General features: G+C 40.3%; 1 protein-coding gene across 1 annotated transcript in view; it reads right to left on the bottom strand.

Annotated features, from left to right (window-relative positions):
• Positions 1–462: 462 nt before the first annotated feature.
• LOC106589661 (piggyBac transposable element-derived protein 5) overlaps positions 463–12,850 on the bottom strand; it is a 32,015-nt gene continuing 19,627 nt past the window's right edge. Inside the window, exons 5-7 of the mRNA XM_014179905.3 lie at positions 11,766–11,963; positions 8,720–8,825; positions 463–6,887 (exon numbers count right to left, since the gene is read on the bottom strand). Of these exons, the coding sequence (XP_014035380.1) occupies positions 6,692–6,887; positions 8,720–8,825; positions 11,766–11,963 (500 nt within the window). The 3' untranslated portion in view covers positions 463–6,691. The remainder of the gene's footprint in view (positions 6,888–8,719; positions 8,826–11,765; positions 11,964–12,850) is intronic.

Below are 12,850 nucleotides of genomic sequence, written 5' to 3' on the forward strand. Positions count from 1 at the left end.
GGACAGTATACTTGTTAAGTCGTGTGTGTATAAGCGCACACACACACACACCTCTAGCTCTCCCGTGTGTGTGTAAAATAATGCCACTTAATGGATACGTTTTGATTTCCATGCAACGGGAGCTACAGTATAGATCAAATGGTTGTGTGTATGGAATTAAGGTCCAGCTCCTTGCATGTACATGGCCAGTGGGAACTAAAGGGTTTGTACTTGATGTGTAATGCTCGTCACATCCCAGGGTAATGTAACAGACATTAGTTTGACTCAGCAGCCTTAAAACAGACTGTCACCCACTACTACCTACAGTAGAGCACATTAGACATGCACCATACTCCTAGCCCACAGGGGGCGCTAGCGCGATATGCCCATGTTGGTCACTATCTAAAAGTATCATTTAGAAGGTGTATAATGTTAAGGGAGCCTTTGTAAACCTTTAAGGCTTACATAAACTCTTGACACTGGTGGTGTATAAAATCGTTAACATTTATTAGATGTGCAACATGGTGTAAACTCAGATGGTATACATACGATTCACGAAGTCCGTCATCAGGGTGGTGGACCGTTAACATGAAGATCACAGAGGGAAGGTTTACAATAGGCTACATACACACTCAATGAGGAGAAATAACAAACACGCACGATACAGCAATCACTTTTCCTCCACCGATGAAAAACACAGACAGGACAAGAAGCAGTTTCTACAACATTCCCAGAGCAGTCATACATTGCAGTTTGTGTGTTGTACATAGTTTAAATTAGTATAGAATGAATCTGATACGTTAGGAAGTTTGGTCCAGCTTACATGAGCTATTTACATATTATTAGTACAATGTCAAATACACCATTCTGGAACTAGATTTCATTTTACCAACTACCCTTAATATTAGTCTTAACTTTTCTGACCGTTGATTGAGCACATTAAATATATCATTTTTTATAGTATTTTGATAGCACCATATTGTATTCTTTTATTAATAGCGAATAATGAAGCCCTGAGGTCAGCAAAGTTCATTTCCTTGACTGTCTCAATCATACATCTTCAGGTCCCAACTTTAGACTTTCAATTGCCAGAGTGCACGATAGGCCTACAGAAAGACATTTTATTTTTTTGCTACTGTCATTACACTTTAACATCTTGTAAATCTTCCACTGCGTTTTACTATGGAAATTATTAACAAATGGTGTCCAAAATTTCTAGATTACATATTAAAAAATGTATTTCAGCAGTCTTGATCACTAATGCAGAGTGGAGGCTGAATTGAATGAAAAACATTCACAAAATGTGTTGGCTTTTTACTAACTATAAAAGGACCCAATGGGCATTGGGCTGCCTGACTAGCCAACTGACTTGCATGCAGTCTCAGTTAGTCCATTAACAGCTACGGGTGGAACCGTGGTATTGGCGCTCTATATGCTTTAGGGGTCTGAAAACAGCAGTAAATAGGGAAAGGGGGATATCTAGTCAGTTGTACAACGATGCATTCAACTAAATTGTGTCTTCCACATTTAACCCAACCCCTCTGAATCAGAGAGGTGGGTGGGGGCTGCCATAATCGACATCCACGTCTTAATCGCCCGGGGAACAGTGGGTTAAGTGCCTTGCTCAGGTGCAGAACGACCAAATTTTTTTTTAACCTTGTCAGCTCGGCGATTAGATCCAGCAACCTTTCGGTTACTGGCCCAACACTAATGGCTACCTGCCACCAAATACCAGAAGGAAAGAAGATGGCATGTGGCAATAGACTGAGTGGGCTGTCAATTAACTGACCTCCTTAATTTTACAGCGCAATGGTAAATTAACATTGCCTCTCAGAAGCTAGGGAATTACAGTGACATCAGATTGACACAAAGACATTTCAGGCAATGATAAATGGCCAATGATGATAAAAAATATATATATATATTATCTGGCCTCAGGAATTGGATATGGCTTGGCCGTTGATATAGTTTATGTCTGTTGTCTTTTCTAGTAGATTGCTTTAAAGTACCAAATATTGTAAGGGTTGAACAATAAACCTAGTAATCTAATCCTGGAGTGAGAAAATAATCATTTCAAGAACTGTCTTTTTCTTTTTATCCATCTTGAATAAATTATATATATTTTAGATATTCTCTGCAGAAGTCATCTGAAGTTGCCACATGATACTGGCATGAAATGCCTGGTAAGAAAATGAGATGTTCTATGTAAAAGGCACTGAGAATATATCTAATACATGGCTGGGCAATAAAATAAAATACAACTTTTGTCACATTTTATCTTATTGTAAGTTGTAGATCATACAATTTCAACCTGAGAATTGAAACTCTAAATCAGTTCCGATTCAAACTGAATACGGGGGGGAGGGGGATTAACAGCCCTCCATCTCTCCTGATTATAATTGGTTCATGAAATCACTCAGAGTAGCAATAACGGATCACCACACACACACACACACACACACACACACACACACACACACACACACACACACACACACACACACACACACACACACACACACACACACACACACACAAGTCATCTGCTCTCTACTTGGCCATGGTGGTATTAATAACATTAAATATGGCCTAATAGACATTGCTTAGTAACACTACACTTACAGAACATCCAAGGACTTGATGACTAATTAAGATATACCGCAAACAGACAATAATTTTAAGATATTATATATTTGATTTTGAAGTGTTTACTTTGAAAAGGCTGTATCATGCATACTTCTTGGTGTCTATCAATATAACAATTCACAACAAAAGAGCATTGTTATTAGCATCATTAACATACTTATGGCATGTCAGAGAATCTTTCAGACAGTGATCAGTGCACAGAACTAGTGATCTCACACAAACATACACAAGAACGACAATGTTTTTTTCGGGGGAAAAGAAACGGTGAAAAATCACAATCATGTGTCTTACCTAAAAGTGAAGACCCTGATAGAACTAAAGTCACATGTACTTTCTAATAAGTACACAAAAACAAAACAAAATGTACCTCAATAGCATATGCACATATATTTAGGTAAATATTCATAATGTTTTTAGAATATAATTCCTTTTCATTGGCTTGTAGTATTCATCATCTTCGTGTACTTTTGTTGATCAGCAATATCCCCTTTAAATCATTCCTGCATAAATATTGTAGCACTCAGACAATAATTACCCTTTCTATTAAAAATGGATTTCCTGTTTCTTCATAGAATGGTCAAGCTCTCAATAATTACAGGAAACATAGGCGATAGCAGTGAAACAGGATTAAACCTTCAGTATTCTGTGACAAAACAGATTTTCACAATAGAGTATTAAAGTGCGTCATTTACTCATCTATTTTCTGGGGAAGCATTTAGTACCACCATTAATTAAAGGAATTCATCAAAGCTAGGGATATTTAGTAAACATCAATAGACCGTTATTGAATTGCTTTAAAGTGCAGGACCATCGAAAGTGCATGAGTAGTGCCCTAGCTAGGACAACTCTGCCTCAGTAGTACAAATCTCCCAAACACTTCACACATCAATAACACAGTGGCAAGGAGTGGACAAGCACGACTGTATGTCATCAGCCAAGGGACAAAATAGGCCTGTGTGCATGGACTTTAGAATTGCGCACAATTGAAAGCTTTGATTTCACTTTTACACTGACATTACATTCTCTATTGGCCAAAAACACATTATTAATCCACGGTGACATTCACTTCACTGACTTAAAACAGCTCAACATACAGCACAGTGGGGTGCTATTCTGTCCCCACACAAGAGGCAAGACCACAGCCTCATAAAGTCATTATGGCAGATCAGGAGGATCCAACAGGAGGATCCATTCACCTCAGCACATTTGGAAGGAATAACATTGACAAACTTCTGTGGGTCTGGTGTTTTCTTCTCTCCATCTTTTAGTGACATCATTGGAGTGAGAATTATTGGCTGACGGTATGTAATGTTTAATTTAAACTCAACTTACATACTGTATAGATCAATGTCAGACTTTCTTCTGGCTTGCTTCCAGGGTTTGGACGGTGGACGTGACTACAGTGGGCCTATATGATGATATGGGCCACACTGGCATGACTCATGTGGAGAAAAGCTCTTAGCTCCCCAGCTGAGCCAGAGGCCCAATTCATCATACATCAGCAGATGAACTGAAAACAGTCTGTGTGGTCAGTCAGGGAGTGAGGGTTTGCTGTGGACAGTTCAGAGTGTTTATCTAGAGTTAAACTGAACTGACCCCTGCTGCTCTTGATTATCCAAGACTATGCCACATGGAGATGGTAGTCATGTTGTACAGCAACAGTAGGCTTCATCCAAATGAACGTTCATGTGGTCATCATTGGCAAGAACTGGAATAATTTATCATATCATCAACCCTTCCCTTTGCGATCTGAAAACCTGACCACAAGTCACACCATCCAGAATGTTCAATGATGTTGCAAATATACAGCGATGGACCAATTGGCTGAGAATAGGGACTGCCAGTCATATGATCTGATGACCAGTTGCATAGTTCCTATTGAGTGAGATATGGAGTTACTGAGTACAGTAAGCATTACCCTGGTAAGCAGGACATTTCCCATTCCAGGTATTAAGCATCAGCAGGATGACAAGCGCTCTGGAAGGGGGATGGTAATGAAATGTAGTGCAGACTCTACTCCTCCATATTTCATTTAAACATAATGGAAGGATCCTGGGCTTACACACACATCTATATAGATACACAGTACCAGTCAAAAGTTTGGACACACCTACACATTCAAGGGTTTTTCTTTATTTTTACTATTTTCAACATTATAGATAAGACATCAAAACTATGAAATAACACATTTGGAATCATGTAGTAACCAAAAAAAGTGTTAAACAAAACATATTCTTCAAAGTAGCCACAATTTACCTAGATGACAGCTTTGCACACTCTTGGCATTCTCTCAATCAGCTTCATGAGGTAGTCACCTGGAATGCATTTCAATTAACAGGTGTGCCATGTTAAAAGTTAATTTGTGAAATGTCTTTCCTTCTTAATGCGTTTGAGCCAATCAGTTGTGTTGTGACAATTTATGTCAAGAACAGCTCAAATAAGCAAAGAGAAACGAGAATCCATCATTACTTTAAGTCATGAAGGTCAGTCAATCCGGAAAATTTCAATAACTCTGAAGGTTTCTTCAAGTGCAGTCGTAAAAACCATCAAGAGCTATGATGAAACTGGCTCTCATGAGGACAGCTGCAGAGGATAAGTTCATTTGAGTTACCAGCCTCAGAAATTGCAGCCCAAATAAATTCAAGTAACAGACAACTCAACATCAACTGTTCAGAGGAGACTATGTGAATCAGGCCTTCATGGTCGATTTGTTGCAAAGAAACCACTACTAAAGGACACCAATAAGAAGAAGAGACTTGGGCCAAGAAACACGAGCAATGGATATTAGTGGAAATTGGTTTTTGGATCCAACTGCCGTGTCTTTGTGAAACACAGAGTAGGTGAATGGATGATCTCCGCATGTGTGGTTCCCACCGTGAAGCATGGAGGAGCTGGTGTCGGTGATTTATTTAGAATTCAAGGCACACTTAACCAGCATGGCTACCACAGCATTCTGCAGCAATACACCATCCCATCTGGCTTGCGCTTAGTGGGACTATCATTTGTTTTTCAACAGAACAATGACCCAAAACACCACCAGGCTGTATAAGGGCTATTTGACCAAGAAGGAGAGTGATGGAGTGCTGCATCAGATGACCTGGCCTCCACAATCACCTGACCTCAACCCAATTGAGATGGTTTGGGATGAGTTGGACCACAGAGTGAAGGAAAAGCAGCCAACAAGTGCTCAGCCTATGTGGGAACACCTTCAAGACTGTTGGAAAAGCATTCCAGGTGAAGCTGGTTGAGAGAATGCAATGAGTATACAAAGCTGTCATCAAGGCAGAGTGGCTACCTTGAAGAATCTAACATATATTTTGATTTGTTTAACACTTTTTGGGTTAATACATGATTCCATATGTGTTATTTCATAGTTGTGATGTCTTCACTATTATTCTACAATGTAGAAAATTGTACAAATAAAGAAAAACCCTTGAATGATTAGGTGCGTCCAAACTTTTGACTGGTACTGTAATACATACATATCTACCTACATACACACATACAGTATTTCTGCTTAGTGGTTCAGGTCTATCTTGGAGAGAACACACCAGATGTTGCTCCATATGTGGTCGAATAGAATCATAGATTTACATTACAGTGACATTGCTCTACATGGAAACAATGTTTAACCAGATCAAAAAAAGAGAAAAGAAATCTGCACATTGAACAACAGTACATTATCCAACTGTGTTTTTGTCATGCAGCCTGTGACAATAACAATAGAGACATGTGTACTGTACAATGGCTCTGCTTTGTGCCTCAGTAAAGAAACTTTAATCTGGAGACCGTTCCGACAGATATAGACACCTGCTCTCCAAACCTGGAGGTTTGGTCCCCCAACCCATTTAACCCAGACTTGGCACTGTTAAAATATTGTTTCATTTAAGGAATGACCTATTCCAGTGTCTACAATTGTAAAGAACAAATCTATTAGTGTTTTGGTTAGTGTGTGTTAGTGTTTCACATGTGATGAACAGTGTGTGTTTGTGGGTACGTGTGAGACATGTGACAGTGTGTGTACACAGTATGTGTGTGCGTATATTACAAAGATTATGTGGTCGCCTCACTGGGTGGGAGAGCAGTCGTCTAAGTCCAGTAGCTCCCTCACCAGTCTCTCTCCAAACTGCGCTCGGCTGTAGCGCTTGACGTGGTAGGCATCAGACATCTTGTACATGATATAGGCGTTGTTTATGGCGATGCTGATGGTCAGCCAGAACACCTGCTGCCACGTTTTGTTTGGCTTGTGGAAGATGAAATACCTGAAAGGAAAAAAATAGAAAAAGACCAACCTTGATTGGCTATATGGAATCTTGGAAATGTGGTTTGTCAGATGTTGATGTCCATCACATACAGTTATCTGACTGGACATCTGAAATTAGACAGAGTTACGACAGACAGAAGCGCAGACAGTCATGGAGACAAGATATCCTCCTAAGTGTGAGCCATTGGTTAGCGGTGAGGAGGAGCGATATTCAGCTAACGTCCCTGTTTCTGGCTCTCCAGATGTAATCTGCAGTCCTCCACGCCCACAAGTGTTGTCCTCTGAGCTACAGAACACCATCTCATTACTGTCCAAACTAATTGGAGGCAGCGAGAGGTTAGAGAGGGTGAGAAGATAAGAGCCATTCTCCCTGGTGTGTGTGTGTGTGTGTGTGTGTGATGAGCAATCCCATCGATCACTCTGCTTGTCCCCTTAATTGAAAGTCTTCTGTCTTTGACCAGTGTTAATGTCGCTTGGCACTGTTCTCCATTTGTGACATAGAAATCTCTGGGTGGGCCCTTGACAGTAGCCAGTCTATTGCACTGCAATGAAGTGTCACATCCAGTGGATTAGGAAGTCCAGATTATTAAATGTGTGTTCCACTTGATGAACTCAGATGGAATCATAATTCAGGTAGATGTATTATGGATGTATTTACTGTCCCATGCTGAAAAGGGATTACGTTTTTCATGGTATCTTCTTATAAAATGCTAATGCAACAAGTATCGGTCACACTTTACTTGGATAGTCCAGATTTTCCATCTGTAGCTGCTCTACAAATGGTCATACTATCTGTTGATAAGCAAATGCTTTCTAAGGTTACGATTAGTGTTTAGAATAAGGGTTCGGGTAAGGGTTAAGGTTAGAGCTAGGGTTAGTAGATAGTCCATCTGTAGATGCTCTAGACTATCCAAATTGTTACCCAAGTATCATTGGCATTCCAATGGATATACAGTATGCAGCTCAAGTTCTTATCTTGTCCCAGCATGACACGCTTTGAACAGAAACTTGTGCGATAACTGTGCAATTAAGAGTTCAAATCTCTTTCCTTTATAGTGTGTGGTTTTAAACAGGGCATCTGAGTTCCTGGTGGTGTCCCAGGTCATCTTTTTTTACTGTCACGTTGTGCATCTCAGAAGATTGCTATATGACATCAATGTAATTCCTTCTCCAGGTGTTTGTACGGTCTAATCCGACTCCGCACAGCGCAACTGCAAAAAGAAAACCTGGAACGCCATCTCTGGCTTGAGGCTGATAAGGAATGCTATAGAGTGATCCTCCTCAATTAATGTCTGGCTGTGACTGAATTATTAATGAAGGATTCACTTGAGCCTGACTTGCATGGCGGGGAGTGTGTGAGCACCCAGCATGGGCCCACCACAGGGGGAGTCAGGCTGACTCTCTGTTTAGCAGCACAGTAGGAGGAGATCTTAGAGATGAAACCGCTGTCGTGTCCCAATGCAGCCTGAAATACTTTGAAATAAGCCACACAAAGCTGTAGGAACAACAGAACAGTTTGCCATATTCAGATCTTACATTTCAATACACTTGACCTACAAATATCCAGGGGTGGAATCCCCTCATGGAGAACTACTGGGTATGCTGGTTTTAGCTCCAACCTCATTGTAACACAGCTGATTCAGCTAATCAATGTCCTCGTTAGCAGCTAGTAGGATCAGGTGTGCTAGCTAGGGTTGGAGCAAAAGCCTGCACGAGGGTATCTTCTCAGGAGGAGGGTTGGCCACCCCTGTCCTGTGATGAACATTCATATAGACTAACACATTTCTCCCAGAATGACAACTGATTGCAATACATCCAGTATTCACTCACTTGCTGTACTTGTCGTCATACTTGCAGATGTAACTGAGGTGTGCAGCGAAGGCCTCCACAGCCAGCGGACAGGGAATCTCACCACTTTTCCTTTTGATGATCACCCCTAGAACCCAACACATGACTCAAACAGGACTAATGGGAGTTTTTCTTTTAAGTATTATGTAATCATATTTTCAGATTGCAACTCAGTGACAAATTATAATACAAAAATGTGTGGCATATCATCTTACACATAACACTAAACTGGATAAAGAGTGCAGTTGTGATGCTGTAAATAACTACACTGAATGCCTCAAAGTCTAATAATTATGGTTTCTCACTATAGCTTCAAAATAACCAATATATTCTGCCGAAAATACCTTGCTCTCTAACAAGCAAAATATGACTACGCACTTACTAGTGTAGCTAGAATAAACGCCTTATAAAAAGTATCAACCTAATACCTAAAACAGATCATGGGTGTACCACATGAAAGATAGATGAACATGAGGAGTTACAGTGTAATTATGGAGGTAGCTGCGAGGGAACGAGTCTAAGTAGTGGCCTGGATCACATCGAGCCATTAGCAGGTCGTTGATTTGTTTTTCTTGACTGAACCTCCATCTGTCGCTGACTCGCTTCCATTAGAAATTATCCTCAGCTATCTAATGCTAATGATGCTAGATTTCACTCAGGTCCTACAGCGTAATGTTGAATGGAAATTGGAAAGTTACAGGAGGGTAAATTGAAAAAGAAATGCAAGATCAAAGAGTAAGCGCATATTCAGAAAAGTCGATGGGAAAATGTAATATAATTTTTAAATATAAATCGGGAAGCAGACTTGATAAAGTCTAAATTGTAAATGAGAACTTGTTCTCAACTTACCTACCTGGTTAAATAAAGGTGAAATAAAATAAATAAATACAATCTGGAAATATGTCCGACTCCGTCACCATTCCCTAGGCTTCAGTCTTTCACATGATCACTTCATTTCATAGACATTTCACCAACGATACAGTGGTTTATTTATTCAAAAGGTAAAATAGTTCTCTCTGTAGCTATCCAAACAAAATAATTAGTCTAGTCTGTATAAGATAGGAGGGACACACCGGAGGTTGGGGTGGGAGGGGGTTGTGTTTTGCTGTATTTTGGGTTCTTATATTATCTGTAGTCAGATATAATTTGTACTGGACAATGAGAACTAACAAAAAATAACCTACATCCTCTATAGCAGTGGTCACTAACCTTTTGAGTCAAGATAACTTTGAGTAAAAATGCAAGCCGAGATCTACAGCTCAGATTATTATTTATTTATTTTTAAACATGACTTAAAAAACGTAAGCCTATACAACATTAACCAATTAAAAACAGTTCTGTAGCAATGAGGTTTGTACAGTAGGCTAAAGGCCTAATACATCATCACTGCATATCGCCTATGCTTGAATTGCTCTGCAATGTTGTTATTCTCAGACCATTTTGAAATTATATATTTTTTTAAATGGTATATGATCACACATGTATTAGCTCATTTGTTGTATTACTTGTGAGGCCCGGCTGAGTGAGCATAATCATGACATTTTTTTTTTTACTGGACTGATTGTCAGTCTGATGGGAGGGAGCAGCGGTGAGGCTGCCTCTCACCAGTCACCTCTCTCCTTGCGCTGAGAAAAGGGGGCACAGTCTTCCAACTGATGGTGAAACTCAAGTCACACTGCATTATTCCTGCCTCATGCACCAATTTATGTTGTTACTCCTATGACCAGAGAAAGTGAAATATTCCTTGACCTAAAAAAAAAGCTGCAAGCTGCTAATAATAACAATGTAAGTTTATCGGAACACTATACTCATTCATTGCAGCTGCGGTGCTTTTTGTAGCGTGAGTGGAAGTAGGGAGACCGTGCATTTTAATGCTTATAAAAGTGTTGAACAAAGTGTTAAGTTGTTATTCAGCACTGTCAAACATGAACTTACTCATAAAAACAGCAGCTATTTGCTGTAGTTGTTGAGTCTCTCTCTAGTCATGGTTTTAAAAGTTTAAAATTCTCAACTTTGTGAATAAAAATGTTAAAAATGTTTTAGTCTATGGCTCGAGGAAACTGTGCAGACGTGGTGATCTGAGCTATCTGATTGGCCAGCCGTAGGCCTATAGGTGCACTTGATTTACTCTCTGTAGGCGGAGTTCTACCTTCAGACACATGAAATGGTTCAAAATGGGAATACTTTGCCTTCCTGGCGTTAGGGCTGCTAAATCAAGTGCACCTACCACCAACAGCACGAAACGTAAATTAAAAATTAAAAAAGGAGCTCAAAGCTTTATCGTTGAGTTTTTTTACAGAAATGTTTGATGATCGACTAGGAATGCCTTGGAGATCGACCAGTCGATCGCCAGGTTGGTGACCATTGCTCTTCTATAGGATTAATTCAGATTGTATTCAACAAGAAAAATCCTCCCAAACACTTAAAAAAATTCAGCACTTCTTTTAACACAGCCATGAACAGAATCCAACCCCTCAATTCCACTCATCTACTCTGGATCCTTGCTGTTTATCTATCCAGATGTAATGCATTTTCCCATCTAATTTATTTTACAAATGGGATTAAACGTGTGGGGTGAGAGCCTTTCACATGCCACGTAACAGGGATTTTCTCCCATTTCCATTATCTCTGAACATCACTCATACAGGGCGAGACAAAGTGATGAGGTGCTACATCAGCGTTTCTCACAGTCTACAGGGTAGATTTAGAGTGCATTAATAACCAGGAGTTACTATGGTCTGTTAAATCCACATCATGTCAATGGTGGGTGGTGACTCATACTGTATCAGTCAGCCCTAAAGAGCTTCATAATGATGCTCCATTTCAGAGCATTATATTGACACAGTAGGTCGACATGATCAAAATAAAGAGAAACATTTTGCTTTAAAATTGAAGGCTGTTCACTCTAAAATCTATGCCCATGATTGAATACTATTTAAACATCCCCCTGAATGCATGTTCTGAATGAAAATGTATGAAAAAGAAAACATGGGTAATATCACATCGGTCCCAAAGCAGGTCTCCTTACCTTTCTTGGTGGGTGAGTAGGCGTTGGTAAGGAAGCGGAAGTGTCCCTTGTTGTACCAGCTGATGAGGGAGGTGTTACCTCTCATCATGCTGCGGGACTGGCCCCTCTGCTGGGGGCTCTCAGGGTTCACCAGCATGGACTGGGGCAGGCCGGTGCAGTCACTCTTCCTGGTGCTCAGCAGCCCACAGCAGTAGATCTCTGGCAGAGGACAAACACACACCTTTAGACATCTGGGACACATTCAGGGTGGTGCAACATACAGAACATTACAGATATAAATGTCATGAATGGAGTTGACATGATTCCTTTAAATGTCGGAGGCACTTTATATTTGAACTAACCACCACACTGTATAATCTGTACATGTTAGCTGACTAGTTCCCCTTCTTTCTTAAAGCCCATTCTCTCAAACCACCTGCAGTAATGATAGATGGCACAGATTGCAGGTGGCCAGTATGTGTTCAGATTGAGATCAGAGGATAAAGCCTAGAGGACAGACTCGCTCTCACACTCTCTCTTACTTGGCAAGGGGTAAAAGAAAGACAATGGCGTTTTTAATTGAGCTGGAGCTGAACATGATTAATATCTCTATGTCAGCTGCTGCAGGGCTACGAGGCAGGTTTACTGTGGCATCACTTCCCCTCTCACCAGGCTGTTCACTTTGTTAATTAAAACAGTAGGATGAACTGGTGGTCTAGGTTTCCAAAATAAGCCTTGGGAGAATTTACTGTACGTCATCTTTACTGTTTACTCTATGTCTGGTTGTGCAGCCTAGTGGGTGGTAGGCATGGACGCAGCAAAATAAACAATTCACATGTTGGTTGTCAGGGTTAACTTCAATTGACGGTCTTCTTTTTCATTACTACAGTAGCAGGAGGACATGTATGGTAATTAAAAACAGCAGGGGATGAGCAGGGAGTGATGAGAAAGGAGATTACAGTACATACTGTACAGCGAGAGAGAAAGGGATAAAGAAAAGAAGAGGATGAAAGAGAGAGAGAGAGAGCGAGACAGATTATTGTTGGGGTGATAGCAACAACAACAGCTGCTTGCACCAGGCTGCCAGTCATAAGTGTATGCAAAAA

The sequence above is a fragment of the Salmo salar genome, chromosome 28, assembly GCF_965601325.2.
Source record: "Salmo salar chromosome 28, fSalSal1, whole genome shotgun sequence".
NCBI lineage: Eukaryota > Metazoa > Chordata > Actinopteri > Salmoniformes > Salmonidae > Salmo > Salmo salar.